The 16499-nt window shown below is 35.7% G+C and overlaps 2 protein-coding genes across 3 annotated transcripts; one reads left to right on the top strand and one right to left on the bottom strand.

The window, feature by feature from the left end:
- The first annotated feature begins 4535 nt into the window (after nucleotides 1-4535).
- On the top strand, nucleotides 4536-5323 carry LOC130710102 (uncharacterized). The gene is made up of 2 exons (XM_057559258.1): nucleotides 4536-4656; nucleotides 4734-5323. Exons 1-2 carry the CDS (start codon nucleotides 4615-4617, stop codon nucleotides 5214-5216), a joined length of 525 nt encoding a protein of 174 aa, XP_057415241.1. The 5' UTR covers nucleotides 4536-4614; the 3' UTR covers nucleotides 5217-5323.
- Nucleotides 5324-7777: 2454 nt separating this feature from the next.
- Nucleotides 7778-16166, bottom strand: LOC130711303 (SAL1 phosphatase-like). Of its 2 annotated transcripts, none has more exons than XM_057560860.1 (11): nucleotides 15915-16166; nucleotides 15497-15572; nucleotides 14981-15054; nucleotides 14695-14900; nucleotides 13657-13867; nucleotides 13466-13564; nucleotides 13217-13370; nucleotides 10725-12021; nucleotides 10018-10110; nucleotides 8324-8399; nucleotides 7778-8245 (listed from the first exon to the last, which is right to left on the bottom strand). In XM_057560860.1, exons 1-8 carry the CDS (start codon nucleotides 16155-16157, stop codon nucleotides 11858-11860), a joined length of 1227 nt encoding a protein of 408 aa, XP_057416843.1. In that variant the 5' UTR covers nucleotides 16158-16166; the 3' UTR covers nucleotides 7778-8245; nucleotides 8324-8399; nucleotides 10018-10110; nucleotides 10725-11857. The 2 variants fall into 2 exon arrangements, with proteins under 2 accessions (XP_057416843.1, XP_057416842.1); XM_057560859.1 differs by having other exon boundaries at nucleotides 10018-10086.
- Between the last annotated feature and the right edge of the window lie 333 nt (nucleotides 16167-16499).

The following is a 16499-nucleotide window of genomic DNA, read 5'->3' as shown; positions in this document are numbered from 1 at the left end:
CTGGAAGGGCCCCCAAGCAAGCTCGCCAAGCAGTTTCGCGGCATCTAGGAAGTGTTGGGGCCTTCCAAATGTTCTTCCAAGCTGCACTAGGCAAAGATGGCATGGTAGATACCGTTCCAGTAGACCGTTCCTCCTCCATTTGTAAAAATTGATAGCCCGTTTTGGTTGAATAATAACCGTCTGGTGTCCATGGCCAAAAGAACATGTCACGTTGAGGTACTATAGGTAAAGGAAGTGCAAGGATTGCCTTAGCCGTAAGTGGGCAGCACATGAACTCAATCAATTGTTTATTCCAAGCTGCACCACCAGGCAACATTAAGTCAGAGACAACATTAATATTCAGTTCATGCACTAGAGACTCACTATACACCAAAGGAGGGTTCCCAGGAACCCAATTGTCAGTCCATGGTCTTATAGATTTACCATCACCAACTCTCCACAAGCCACCTTTCTCAAGAGCAAGTCCAGAACGGAGAATGCTAGACCATGCGTAACTTGGACGATGACCCTTTTTAGCACTAAAAATGGTGCTTTTTAGGTAGTAAACTGCTTTGAAAATTTTTCCAAGCAAAGAATCAGGATAGTTTATCAAACGCCACCAGTTCTTGGCCACCAGAGCCAAATTAAATTTTTTAAAGTCCCGAAAACCGATCCCACCACGATCCTTGGATTTGCACAATGATTTCCAGCTTAACCAGTGCATACCTCGTCTTGTAACATCGCCACCCCAATAAAACCGGCTAATCATTCCCTCAATTTCTGAACACATACCATCCGGCAATAAAAAACACGACATGACATACGATGGAATGGATTGGGCCACAGCTTAACCAAGACCTCTCTGCCTGCACGAGATAGAGACTTTTCTTTCCAGCCTTTAAGCGTCTTCCAAACTCGGTCCTTGACAAAAGAAAAGATCTGGGTCTTGGACTTACCAATAATGGTAGGAAGTCCCAGATACTTATCATAACACTCCACCGCCTTTACATCCAACAGCTGTTTAAGCTCATGAAAACGATTCTCAGGCACATTTCGGCTACAGGAGAGCATAGACTTGTCAAGATTTATCACTTGTCCAGAGGCTTGCTCATAGGAGGCTAGAATAGTCTTAATAGCCAACGCTTCTTGCTGCGTTGCACGGGCAAAAATGACACTATCATCCGCGAATAGTAAGTGGGAGACAATAGGAGCCGAACGCGCAATTTTAATGCCATGCAAAGCTGAAGATGAGACAGCTTGGTTAATAAAAGCAGAGAACACCTCACCACACAAAATAAAGAGATAAGGAAAACCAAGTTGGATGAGAGAGATTGGAAAATTGAAAGGGGGTAAACGAAATTAGGCAGCACCCTCTCTCACTCTCTCATTCACCTCTAGGGTTTTCTTCTCCGCCACCATACTGCTTAGCGACCGTCGCCCCATCAAAGCAAGTCCCCTCCGCTGGTCGCTCTTCCACATTGCCGCTGGGATCGCTCTTCGACGCTGCCGCTGGGTTTGGTCCTCCCTGGTCCCCACCGCGTCTCTCCCTCACTCTCTCTCTGGTTCAGAACCACCCTTTCTCCCCATTGAAAAAAAAGGTATGGTGGTGCTTGTTATTGTATCTGTTTCCAATCAAAATCACAATCTGGGTCCTGATTATTTTCCCCCAAATGCAAATGGGTTTGTTGAAAAAATTGATTTTGGTGGATTTCGGTTTTGACGATATTTTGGTGAAGTTCATTTGAGCATTTTTTCGAAGCTTAGCATGGGTTACTCACAGCGCTGTATTGACTGGTACTAAAACACATGGGTATCTTCTGTACCATTTTCTTATTCTGAAAAACCATGTGAACTTTTTGTCATCTGTTTTCAAGCTATATAATTTCATTAATTCTTGAGTAAAATACACTCACCCCCTCAAGATTTGTAAGAATGACACTCCACCCCATTCTTTTTAAAAATCTACACTCCACCCCATTTTTTATAAAGGCAAATTTTAGTGACGAAAACAAATTCCTCACTACTAAAAACTAATTACTAATTAGTACAAATTTAAATAAATTTAATGCATATACACTATCATACATTAATTTATGAAAATAATTTTACTGAATTAAATTTAAAAAAACCATCCACTCTGTCTGTTAAGTCCACGTCTCATCTATCTCCAAATCATATTTCTCACCACAAACGGCCACCACCAAGCCTTTACTCCCTTTAACACGGCTCCACTGTCCCACAATGTGAAACCCCATGGCACCTCCATGCCTCAAAGTTTTGTTGCGACCTGAACCCCAGAACGTGAATCGCACATCCCTAAAGCCACTTGTTCAACTACTTCTTGTGAATTTTACCCCTTTAAGTTGTGAGCGAACGCTCTGTTGGTCTTAGATATTGTTGGATTTTGTTAAAAACGATGCTTCACCGCCTCGTTGGGCTCTAATAACCTCAGATCCACTTCATATTTTCATAATTTTGTTTCTCTATTTTCTTCACCCATTTGTGTTGCTTTTTTGGCCTACAACCCAATTTTGAAAATTGGAGGTATAAAGAGATTATTTTGATTAAAATTGAATTATTACCAAATATGAAAACACAAGCATGTTTCACTATGTTCGAGATATGGTTTGTAAATCGGGCAGGTGTGCTATTGCATAATTTGCATTATGAATTTACGGAGGAAAAACGCGATTGAGAGAATGAGGAGGATTGTGATGTTTTCATTTTTAAATTTATTGGATTATATTGATTTTTTTTTTTTGAAATTATTGATTAACAATTTAAATAATAACTAATTATTAATGAAAAATATTTTTCGTCACTAAATTTGCCTCTATATAAAATGGGGTGGGATGTAGATTTTAGATAAGAATGGGGTGGAGTGTAATTCTAACAAACCTTAAGGGGGGTGAGTGTACTTTACTCTTAATTCTTTTTCAATGAAGTACATTTTGGGATGGTGTTAGAGACATGGATTGTTACTGGATAGGGGCATTGGGATGATTTTATTATTGATCAAGTTATATTTATTGTTTGGTTGCAGTCCATGTGGTCTCTTGTTTTAAGTCCCTTTTCAATTTGGTTCCGAACTGAAACATGGTTATAAATAGTCAGCTTGTATTGGGACAAATTATGTTTTGTTTTCAAATAGTCAGCTTGCATTTTGTTTTTGCTGTAATCTACAGTATTTCTCAATTTCGTAGTTATCCTAATTTGAATTCAATGTAGAGAATTTGTATTTAGTCAACCTTTTATATACTCCTAGTAAATTGAACCAGAAACAAAAAAGGTCTTGACGGTTCTCTTTTTATCTTTTCTTTTGAATGCAATTTTTTTTGTGCATTTCCATTAAGACGCACTGATTTTGAGACCCCTTGTACAATGCTCCTAGTATTTTCTTCAGAAACCATGTGGCAAGTTGTGCTTTATGAGGTTCCTTATGGCGAAGTTAATTGTAAAGTTGATTGTTTGGTTTATACTTGGTTTTCTTTGCCATTTGAAGTTGTAGAGGATTAGGTCACAGAGGTCCCGATTTGTCGCTGCTCCTCCTCTCACACGAAGCCCAGCTGCAGCCACTCACCTTTTTTCTGCAAAATATGGTGAGTCTTGCTTTTTATTGTGTTTTCTCTACCATTCCGCTTAAATTAATTTCTGTTTTGTCCTCATTCAATATTGCTTTGTGTTTCTGTGGAGTTTGTTAGATTTTAAAATAAGTTTGGTGGTACTTTCTTGTTTTGCTTAAATGTACACTTTTATTTCTCAAAACATGTTACACCAAAATTGAACATGCACTTTCATTTTTTTTTCAGGTACGTTTTAGGCACACCTGTAAAACAAAGTGGCTTGTTAAGGGGAATAAGCATCTAACAGATGCCCAAAGGTCCCGAATTCAAAGAACCTCGTTTCACTCATTAATGGAAATGCTTGAAAAATTACGTATCAATTGTATATTGTTGTCTAAATTAGCGAGTCGGTGGGTGGAGAACCGTTTCGGTTTTAAAATACAAGATAATGTAGTTCCTTTTAGTCCAGTAGATGTAGTTTTCTCACTTGGATTGCGTATAGTTGGATTAAATGTGAATTACAATGGAGATGAAGATGCCGAATGTCATACCAAAGGTTTGTTTAAGGGGGGAGAAATAACAGTTAAGACAATAGTTAAGCAACTAAGAAGGCATAAAAGTGATGACAAGGTTGATGACTTTTGTAGGCTATATATCCTTCTTGGGTTTGTAACGTTTTATTTCCCGCAGAGTTCAACTAGTTGTTTGTTACGTATGTTAGATAATCTAAATTCATTGCAAGAATATAGTTGGGGTGCCGCTGTTTATGATACCTTGGTTCTAAGCTTGAATCGTTGTGCAAAGTGCTTGAATAAGTCAAAGAATAAATCAGTTGTGAGGATAACCGGTTGTGCAGCCATATTGCAGGTACTTTGTAGTATGTCTATTTTTATTGCTAATTTTTTTTTTATGGTTGTCTATATTTTGTTATTTGTATTTCTTCATTTAACTAAATGATATGGTGCTGATATAGATTTGGGCTTTGGAGCACATGTTTTTGCGTGGAACAGCTATATGTACTACTCGTACCATACGGTCATTTCCTCGATTTTTACGTTGGCGAAATGTTGCAATGCGTAAGGATAAAATATTGAAAGCATTTGAAGACAATTGTGTAAGTGCAATTCAGTAAATTTAAAAATTATAGGGTAATATTTTTGTAAATATTTGATGTTGTATATTCATTGACAGATACTCGAGAAGTTGGCTGCCACAAGTGAAGAGCTACAGAATGATGTTGTGATGGAAGCCATGCAAAAGGCACCAAGCGGGTTTCCCCATTGGCACAAGCTGAATTTGATTGCCGAGAGAGAGACACGTAAACATCAGGTCATACTTGCACACAAGGAGATTAAGGAAATGATATATTTTATTCAAGATGATTTGATGATGATTAAGCAAGTACTTCAACCAACTATGCAGCCAAGCCCACAAACTATTAATTACACGTGTGAGGATGAAGCAAACACATGGTGTGATGATAATCGTAGTTCTCCCAAAGATCATGATGAATGCCACATTGAGGAACAAAATCACCAAGTGAGATCCAACATATACACGCGTCTTAAGGATCAACCAAGAAAGCGCATAGAAAGTGCAGTAACTAGATCACCTTGGACTACATATCAGAGGAGACGCAACAAGGGAAAGGAGGTTAAAGTTGGAAATTTGTGACAATTTTTGTTATGTTCTTTTATGAAGAAAATTGGCTTAAATAGGAAATTTTGTTAACTGGGTAGTTTTGATGTACTATGTAGATGCACCATTTATGGTGGTTTTGTTATGTCCATTGAGAGTAGGAGTCCTAATCCTATTGATGTATTTATGCTATAATGCGTTTTTAAAATGGATTTGAATTATATAATCTTGTGCCTTAGACATATATTTATAGCCTTGATTATGAGCAACTACCCGCAAAGTCAGACATTACTACCCAAGTGTATATAATAACTATAATGTAATACTGTGTTTATGTGCCACTGAGATTAAAGGCTCTTCATTTACTTTGAAATTAAAAACATCGTTATATTTTAAACTGATTTATATCTGATATGGTGACCAATTGTACACAGATATACCCATGTTTCAATTCTGAACTACCCATGCAATTACAGTCAATTGAGAGTAGCTTTATCCAATTTGTGGGACAACTAAATGTTAATTAGACAGTTTAAGAAGGATAATTATTTGTCCACACCTCATCTTTGAGGTGGAAAGAGGTGGAGGATGAGAGAGATAGGAAGAAAAGAAAAAGTAAGAGAGAGAAAGTATAAGATATGATAGATGATAAGAGGAGAGAGATAGAAATAAAAATAGGTGAAAATGAAGTGTATAACATATGAGGTGTGTATATATCATTACTCGTTTAAGAATGGTCACAAAACATTCATCAAAGTTTAAGACCAAATTATATTATAAATAGCCTTATTTAAAAGAAACTACCCACAAAGTCAGACATTACTACCCAAGTGTATATAACAACTATAATGTAATACTGTGTTATGTGTCACTGAGATTAAAGGCTCTTAATTTACTTTGAAATTAAAATTACTTTGAAATTAAAAACATTGTTATATTTTAAACTGATTTATATCTGATATGGTGACCAATTGTACACAGATATACCCATGTTTCAATTATGAACTACCCATGCAATTACAGTCAATTGAGAGTAGCTTTATCCAATTTGCGGGACAACTAAATGTTAATTAGACAATTTAAGAATGATCACAAAGCATTCATCAAAGTTTAAGACCAAATTATATTATAAATAGCCTTATTTAAAAGAAACTACCCACAAAGTCAGACATTACTACCCAAGTGTATATAATAACTATAATGTAATACTGTGTTATGTGCCACTGAGATTAAAGACTCTTAATTTACTTTGACATTAAAAAACATCATTATATTTTAAACTGATGTATATCTGATATGGTGACCAATTGTACACAGATATACCCATGTTTCAATTCTGAACTACCCATGCAATTACAGTCAATTGAGAGTAGCTTTTTCCAATTTGCGGGACAACTAAATATTAATTAGACAATTTAAGAATGGTCACAAAGCATTCATCAAAGTTTAAGACCAAATTATATTATAAATAGCCTTATTTAAAAGAAACTACCCACAAAGTCAGACATTACTACCCAAGTGTATATAATAACTATAATGTAATACTGTGTTATGTGCCACTGAGATTAAAGACTCTTAATTTACTTTGAAATTAAAAAACATCGTTATATTTTAAACTGATGCATATCTGATATGGTGACCAATTGTACACAGATATACCCATGTTTCAATTCTGAACTACCCATGCAATTACAGTCAATTGAGAGTAGCTTTATCCAATTTGCGGGACAACTAAATGTTAATTAGACAATTTAAGAATGGTCACAAAGCATTCATCAAAGTTTAAGACCAAATTAGATTATAAATAGCCTTATTTAAAAGAAACTACCCACAAAGTCAGACATTACTACCCAAGTGTATATAATAACTATAATGTAATACTTTGTTATGTGCCACCGAGATTAAAGGCTCTTAATTATTTAAAAAAAAAGGTCTTAATTTACTTTAAAATTAAAAAAACTTATATTTTAAATTGATTATATCTGACACGGTGACCAGTTGTACACAGAGATACCCATGTTTTAATTCTTAACTACCCATGCATTTACAGTCACTTTAGCTTTACTTTATCCAATTTACGGGACAACTAAATGTTAATTAGACAGCTTAAGAATGGTCACAAAATATTTATCCAAGTTTAAGACCAAAGTATATTATCATTATTAAAGTAAATTAAGAGAAACATAATTATATATAATAACTAATGTAATACTAATACTGTTATGTGCCACTGAGATTAAAGGCTCTTAATCAAAATTAAAAAAAACATAATTATATTTCAAAGTGATTCATATCTGAGATGGTGACCAGTTTTACACAGATATACCCATTCTTTAACCCTGAACTACCCATGCATTTACAGTCAATTCAGAATAACTTTATCCAATTTGTGGGACATTTAAATGTTAATTAGACAAAGTTTAAGAATGAGCTCAAAATATTCATCCAAGTTTTGGACTAAAGATCAGGTTAATGCTGGTATTGAACCCACACCAACCAGAAAATTCTGTGTGACCATCTGTTCTCAGAAATACCCTTGATTTACTACTAGACTACCCATCATAAGTCAAATCTATTAACTGACCAAAATCTGAAAATGAACAGCATAAAACATATATATATATATATATATAATTATATATCATGGGCATTAAGCCTCAACATTTGATTTCATTGTCATATAGGAAGGGGCCAAACTGCTATACATGGCAATATAACCCTATACAGTTGTAGTTAATACAAAACATTGTCATTTCCCTTGTCAAAAAATTTCTATATAATTATACCTTACACGTGAAATATACAAAAAAACACCGATTTATGTGGAAGTTAAAGATCACACGTTCTTTATATTGCTGTACATTCTTCAGTCTTTCATTCTACTGGTCAGCTTGCCAAAAAAGAAACTATATAAACACCATAACTTATGCTGTCAACCATTTGAACGGGGTTGCCTCAATTCGTTGACTTATCAATTGGGTCAAACGCTTATCAGCTTCCGTGTCTCTCAACTTGTTATTGGCTCTCAATATGTAGCGGGTTTCACACTTATTCCTTAAGCGTACCTAAAATGGCCAACATCAAAATTTTAAAAAACAACATTAGTGACATTAGAAATCAAAACATCCACCATGATTTCATACCTTAAGCCCGCCTGGTGACTTGGAACGCTTCATGAGAACAACACACTAAGGTCAAAGCTCTCACTTGAGGCGTAACCTATTACACATGAAATGATTATGTGTAAAATACAAATACAATGTGTATTCACATAATGCCATAAATAAAGTTTGATCATTTATCCTTCCTAACTGCAAATTATCTAGGAACTGCAGCCAGGAACAATTACTAATTTCAGTAAGATAACACCAACACATTCTAGGAAAAGACTGATTTTTCCAGAGAAAGCAGAAAGGCCTTGGATATTTCAGTTTAAATGGATAATATAGTCCTTTAATCAATAATACTTCAGATGACATTGCACATTCTTATTGTTGTAAATATATAAGGAAACATTAGGACACAATCCTAAAGCCACTCAAAAGTTACCACTCTATTTAAGTTATAACATATCATAAGATGTCAAATTAACATGTGGGGAGACAGAGTACAAAAAGAGTAATTTTGCTGCAGTTATACCAGTTTCTTGAGATTTCTGATTTACATAGTACATCAAATTTAACAGTTTGTGGAAACCAGATGGTGCATTTTTAGTCCAAAGTCTTGGATGAATGTAAATGGATGGACAGTTTAGTTTAAAACATGGGTATGTTTGTGTACAAGTGGTACCATATCAAATATAAATCAATTATGAAAGATAACGATGTTTTTAATTTTGAAGTAGATTAAGAGCCTTTAATCTCATTGGCACTTAACAAATATCACATTATAGTTATTACATGGGTAGTAATGTCCGAAGTTGCGGGTAGTTGCTTTTAAATAAGGCTATTTTTAATAGACTTTGGCCCTAAACTTAGATGAATATTTTGAGACCATTCTTAGACTTTGTCTCATTCACATTTGGTTGCCTCAAAAATTGGTATTTGAGTCAATTAGGTGGATAAGGTTAATCTGAGTCGACTGTAAATGGATGGGTAGTTCATGTTTAAAACATGGGTATGTCTGTGAACATCTGGTCACCATTTCAGATATAAATCAATTATGAAAGATGCACCATCTGGTTTCGAAATTAAAGATCAGTTGAGGAAACAAGAGAAGATTTTCTTCAGTAAAAGAAATTTAGGAAACAAAATTCTTATCGCTAATGTCTGAACAATGCTTTCATGTTCAAAACACTTGACTAACACACAAATAGGCAAAGGGTGAAAAAGGGAGAAAACAAAGGTTTCAACCTAAATTACACGGTGTTGTAGCCTATATATATGGAGTGGTCCCATTTGATCAATCAAAGGAAATGATTACAAGTAGCTAGTAAATTGTTGCTCAACAAACCCTTGGTCCATTTCAAGAGTTACATTTCTTTTGCATTTGCACTACAAGACACCCTTGGATGGGCATTATATAGCTACACATGTGAATACTTGTTAGTAACTTCCATAATCCACTCATGGATTTTGGCCCACAGAAGAACATTCACTAATAACTACTGCCTAGGTTAGGAAAACAACTAGTTTTTGGTCTTCAAATGAGGTAAGAACTCTTCCTAAGTGTTGAAAGTTTCATTCATGACAAGCACAAAAAATGATTTGCTCATCACAAGTCCAGGTGTGCAGGTAATATATATATTTTCTTCTATGAGATCCTAAGTATCAATTCTTCACAGGACAAACGCAAAAACAGATCAAAAAACAAACTAATTATAGAAGTTGTAACCTACCCTCTGCACAAAGGGCTCGCAACAGCGCTGGAACTGGCGAGTGGCGTGGCGGTGTGTTGTGACAGTTTGCTGGAAGGAAAGGAGGATTAGGTGCTGACAGAAAAAAAATTCTTGCTCTAAATCATATTGCACAAATTAGATTGAAACAAATCTATAGAATGAGGAAAAAGAATGGGATGACCAAATTCAAGACATCAAGGCTATCTAATGCAATGATAAACACAAATGGTCAAGTGACATTTGAGGTATCAACTCGTGGTCAGCCCAAGATGGATCTTTATAAACAGAAAATGATCTTATATGACAAAATATACCTATAATTGCCTACTGATTCCATAACATAATATCAACAATCCACTGAGATGGAGCTAGTCAAAATTGATTAAACATAGCAGTATGTATACTAACAAGAACTTCAACATTCCAAGCATTTGGTTCAAATTCATTTGCTGGAACTTTTTCTAAAAGAATGGATGAATACTTGCTTAAACATTGGTCTTTTCAATTGACAACAGAACCTTGCATGATTTTACTCTTTGAAGTTATTTGTATCTTAGAACTATTTACAAATGTTGCACTCGTATCAAACCCTTCCAGCAAAAGAATCCACACAGCTTCTAATCCATGATGTAAGGTAAAATCCAACTCTAAAGTATAACAAGAACAAAGAAGAAAACACAAAATATTTGTTCTTGTGGAAATCTTACCTCTGCACAGAAGAGTAGAGAAGAGGAGGTTGGAGCCAGAGGAACTAACGGCAGCGAGGTTGCAGAGGTGCGTGCTCCTCGTCGCTGGAAGAGGAGCCCGTTGGCGGCGCTAGAGGCAGTAAGGTGGCGGCGACGGAGTGGAGAACGGAACCGCTGCAGAGGTGCGCGTGTTGCTCGGCGACGGAGTGGAGAAGGGAAAGCGAAGGGAATCTGGGATTGGAGGTGGTGGTGCGGGATTTTGGGGGGAGAGAGAACCCTAATTTTTTCCAATTTTGTTTTCCCCCCAATTTTCCCTCACTTTCTCATTTTCCAGGCCAAAAAAAATTCTTTTCCAAGAATTACACGTTGGCAAGCTGATCGGGCAGGGTGTGATGGGGCAGAGGTGGAAATGGAGAGGAACACTATTCAAGGTGTGTAGATAACATTTCCGTTTTAACCTATCTTATTATTTCATGACACACCAGCTAAAATTTTATCATGTTTTTTCATGTTAGAGTTTTTTAGTCTATTCCCTCATAAATATTCACATGGTTTCACAAATTTTACACAAGAATAAACAAACTTTAACATAAAAAACATGAGAGGATCTAAATCCCTCCATTTTCATGTCCTTCTATCATTGCACTTTTATAATTTGTCCATACACAAACCCAGTTAGTGGGATAAGACTTTTATTGTTGTTTTCCAACCCACCCTCGTAAGCTACTCGTTTTTACAGAGTAGATGGGTAACCATTGCATATATAGTAACCTTACATGTATTGCACAATTATTATCAAGTTACGCAAGATGTTCTAGCTTAAGCAGAGGCATCAGATTCAAGTCTATGTGAACTAAGTTCCATGTACGAGTTGCTATTCATTAACAATTGATTTATTTTTCACGAGAACTATCCATGGTAAAAACAATAGTCTTTCAAGATGTATTCAAGAGTTGATAATTGCATGCTTTGAAGTTGACTTTTGATACGAAACAAACTCAGTTTTAGATTACTACACGAGTTCAATGAAATCATATCCTCAAAATCCGAATATTCAATGTAATCTAGCATGATTGTGAGGAAGGTTCATATATCTGGAGCTGCTGAAAACAAAGTTTGAAAGCTGCGTAGTAGAATGCTAAGCTTAACGGAAATCACAAGGAAGATGCTTTCTCATTGAGTGCTTCTTTAACTGCTTTCAAAAGTGATGGCATCAATTTCTGGTTTGTAACAATGATACCTGAAACAACATCAAGAAACCTTCCTTTTGAGAAGTCCAAAGGGTTTCCGGCTGCATCGCTGACAATACCTCCAGCTTCTGCAGAAGTTCAATTGTCAAACAATCATGTAATAGCAGATTAGAAGTAAAAGACACATTCAACATTAAGCCTTTTAGAACCTATGCAGGAACCTAACTATTGCAACGCATTAACATTAGTCACAATCTTCTGCATGTAACTCAACATATGAGTTCAGCATATATAACTCATCGGTGAGAGTATAATATTATCATAAACATTGAGGACTTATGGGCATGTAGCGAAAACTGCAACTTCTAAAAAAATTCAAATACCCTCAACACATGTTTGGATTTCCATTGGTCTAGTCACCATGGAAATGGACGTTAGCACGCATATGAAGACAAAAGTAAACGGAACTCTTTTTTATGGATTGAAATGAAAGTCTGTTCACGTTGCACTGAACTGGTATCCAAACACACTAAACAAGCATCCGTGCTAAAAAACCAATAGAGACAAATCAAAAGTAACGAGAGATTGAAATCATATATATACACATGTATCTTAAATATGTGAAGAACGTATGTCATAGTGAGGGTAACTCAACCCTGAAAGCTATATCATGATGTTTAAATTTAATACAAGATAAGTCAAAATTCGGGTTCCTTTATTGTTAAAAAGATTCTGAATGGATGTAAGAAAGAAACAAGAGGATTTAGAAAGAAAGAAAAATTGTCCGGCCAAGAGAACAAATATGGAGAAGTTGTTAAATGATGAAAATGGATTAGAACTTATCAAAGAAACATCACATCAAGAGTTCCTTGGAATCACACTATAGGATTCAATAGCATAAAAATAATCCAAAAAAAAAGGTTTTATAAAAATATATTACAAAGAAAGCAATAAATTAATGTCCTTAATTTTTTTAAAAGTATAAACTTAAACTACTAGAAAGAGAGCAATAAATTAATGTAAACACTTTGTTATTAAACAGTATGTTCATAAAAAAATAAGCTGTAAGGATTTGAAAAAAATAAGCCACATCCTAAGATAGTATTTTCAGCCCTTAAGTAAACCTACATATTAGGCATTAATAAACATAAAAACCAAACCTGATAGTTGTGACTAAGTCTGGTTAGTTACTTAGTTAGTTATTGTTGCTTATTTTAAGCAGACCATGTTTACTAAGGGCAGATTGGCCCAATTTCTTGGACCCAATAGCTGGAGGATGGGATGGAAGGAAAAAATTCATAACAAGGGGGAAAAAATACAAACCAGTCACAACAATGCAACCAGCAGCATGATCCCATATTTTTTCACGGTATCCTTTGTGGGGGAAACGCAGATATATAGCCCCATCTCCTCTGGACAGAGCTCCATATTTTGCTTGGCTGTCAATTCTGACTGGCGGTGCCTTAACACCAAGTTTCTGCTCACAAATTCATAATGCTCATGTAATGTCTGCAGAATAAATCTCGAAATACAAAATAAAAGGCATATGGTTAGAAATAGAAATAGCATTACTTCTGCAATGGAGCTAGACAAGTCATGTAAGGAGTGCGCTGCTTCAAAAGACTCAAAAAATGATGCCTCTTCTGGATTATCAATAGCACTGACATGCACCTGGATGATGATAACAAGACAATTGGTCATAGCACAATTGACAACGACATTAGCAAAAGTGGCAAGTAAAACAACATTTTATTAGCACAAACCCTAGTCTGTGTAGAACCATCCATTGCCTGCATAAATGTTCCATCGCCAACTTTAGCAAAGAAAAGACAACCAACTTCATTAGAAGTAGAATGCTGCTGATTACAGGCAATGGATGCCAGTGGAAGATTCGGGCAAGCCAAGACACCCAATACAACTTTTCCTTCATTTAGCAAAGCTAATGCAATAGCGTATTGGTCTCCTCTTACAAACCTATAATGTCATCTCACAATCATGAGCTATGACTAATGACTCATAAGCACAATGATCACACAGTCTGCAACGCGACCATGCAAGTGAAACAAATAGTATAATATAGACTGGAAATTAGGAAAGCAATGAAGAAAAGGAACTATTTAATCAAAGGTTAAAATACTTTGATGGATAAAAGGAAATTTGTAATCAAATTTGAGTCACTCCATATCGTAGATTTAGAATCTTTATTTAAGATGACCAGAGATACAAATTTTCAGCAACCCAAAGTCATCTAGGCAAACCATATAGTCAAATACTCAAATTCAACATGCATGTTCATAGATAATGTCTCTTTATGAAAATAAAATCAACTTCATAATTATAGTTTGTTTGAATTTACGGATGGAAAATGAATTCCAACCTCTGTTTTTGTCCTTACTTCTAATCGAAATAAGGTATTGAACAATCACTGCAATCTTAGTACATAAAGGGAAGCCCAGTGCACAATGCACGGGGTCCGGGGAAGGGTCCGACCACTTGGTCTATTGTACGCAATCTTCCCTTGTTTTTACACAAGAGGCAGTTTCGAGGGCTTGAACCTGTGACCTCAGTCACATGGCAACAAACTTTTACCATTGCGCCTAGGCTCCCCTTCTGCAATCTTAGTACATGATCAAAATTAACAATAAAAGACAAATTTCATATATCTGTTATATGAGATATTACACACAGCTCCATGCTGCAATAAGATTCCATTTTTTTAAGGAAAAGAACTAATGATGCTTAGACATGTAGAAGATAATATCCACGCCATATTAAATTTATTAAAAGAAGAAGAAACTTACCCTTTAGTGCCATCTATTGGATCCAAAACCCAGTGCCGTCCAACAGAGCCACCTTCAGACTTACCATTGTCAATGGCTCTAAGCACATTGTCTGTTGTTAAAGTAGAAAAGCTATTTGATCCTTCATTAGCAAGAGTATCATTGACAAGTTCTGTAATCCGCTTCAAAGTATCGTGGCCACTTTCCTCACGCAGATCGCCTGAATCCTAGAGTTTAAAAACGGGACTTTAAGAAAAGAAAGTAGATTCTGCATGTCCAAGAAATCTGTAAGAAGGTACAATTTCACCTCCTCAGCTACTAATGAAAATGGTTCAGAAGGAAGTTCTCTCTCGAGTATTAAGCTGACCAAGGTTTGTGAACCTGTAATACACATATAAATAAGTATACCTGAATTTCAGCTAAACCTCAATGACCTCCTCAGTCCTACGGGCTGATATTAATAAAACCAAAAACTATAATGATACTGTTAAAATTGTTGGCTCATTCTAGTAAATGGAAGTAGTTAAATATCAAAGGACTATAACAAAATATTTTATAATCAAATTTATAGCTCTTTTGATAGTGACGTGTCATGAACGAATTATCCCAAAAGCTTAAGCTGTTGGGTAAAGGACACACAATGAATGATTATATTTCGAACATGCTCCCTCACGCAAGAGCTCCCTTGGGCCTGAAGCATGGAGAATGCACCAGTCGACCTACCATGTGCTGAAATTCAAACTCTACCCCCAAAAACTCAACCATAAGTCCATAACACATATCAATAACCAAACAGCAAGAGCAGAAGAGGAATACAACTAACCATAATCAGCGACGGTGACAGGACTTTTGTCTGATTTTGAGTGGACATCGGATTGCAGAAGAGCCTTTTGTACTTTCTGAACAAACCATGCAAAGAAGAATCAATGTCCATGAGTAATACTACCATCATATCAGCATTTCTTCTTCATTATTTGTAAGCATCAATTGTAACAGCACTAAGGGGTAATATAATAAACCAAATATTTGAAGAATTGAATCAACCAGACAATGCCATAAATTACAAAATCAAAATAACATTGACAGGGGGTTAAGGTTTCACTTCATCTATTGCATTTGCTTTTTTTTTCTGGAAACAATGATGGTCGTAAAGCTTAGAAATTGAGAAAACAAAATTCATGGGGTGCTATGAATTAACAAAAAGAGAAGATTTTTAGTGAAGAGATTGGAAAATGGCGTGCCTGACAGAGACGAGCAGCGAGAGTGGCTGCTTTCTTGGCAGCAGCGAGCTCCTTCTCGTAAGGCATTGAAGAAAGTGATGAACAACAACAAGACAAGGAAACTGGTCTTCTTCTTCTTCCCCTTGATGAAAGATCACAAACGGTGATGGTTGTTTTCCAGATTCTAGATTCGCAGAAACCCCAATCACTTCTAACCCTCACTGCTCCTGCTCTTACCAGACGTATGGGTGTGCCCATTGTCATTTCCCTTTTTTCTTTTCTTATTTTTTATTTTTATTACACAATGATATCATAAGGCGCAGGCAGCACATGAGTTGGGTTGGATGGATTTTCAGGATAATCAAGACCCGAACCGATCATAACTATTTGGGTTGAGTTGGGTTGAAATTTGTGAATTTTCACCTACAAATCCGAACCAACCCAATCCGACAATCTTTGGGTTGGTTTGGATGGATTGATTGGATCGCTATATTAAAATAAAAATAAATCTGAAATATTTAAAAATATTAAAAAACAAGGCTGCAAGTTTCTAACATGCGATTACATCATAAGTTAATAACTACTATTTACACACATCTATACGAC

The sequence above is a fragment of the Lotus japonicus genome, chromosome 4 (assembly GCF_012489685.1).
Source record: "Lotus japonicus ecotype B-129 chromosome 4, LjGifu_v1.2".
NCBI lineage: Eukaryota > Viridiplantae > Streptophyta > Magnoliopsida > Fabales > Fabaceae > Lotus > Lotus japonicus.
The sequence above is the reverse complement of the archived record's forward strand: the minus strand, read 5'-3'. Positions and strand labels throughout refer to the sequence as shown.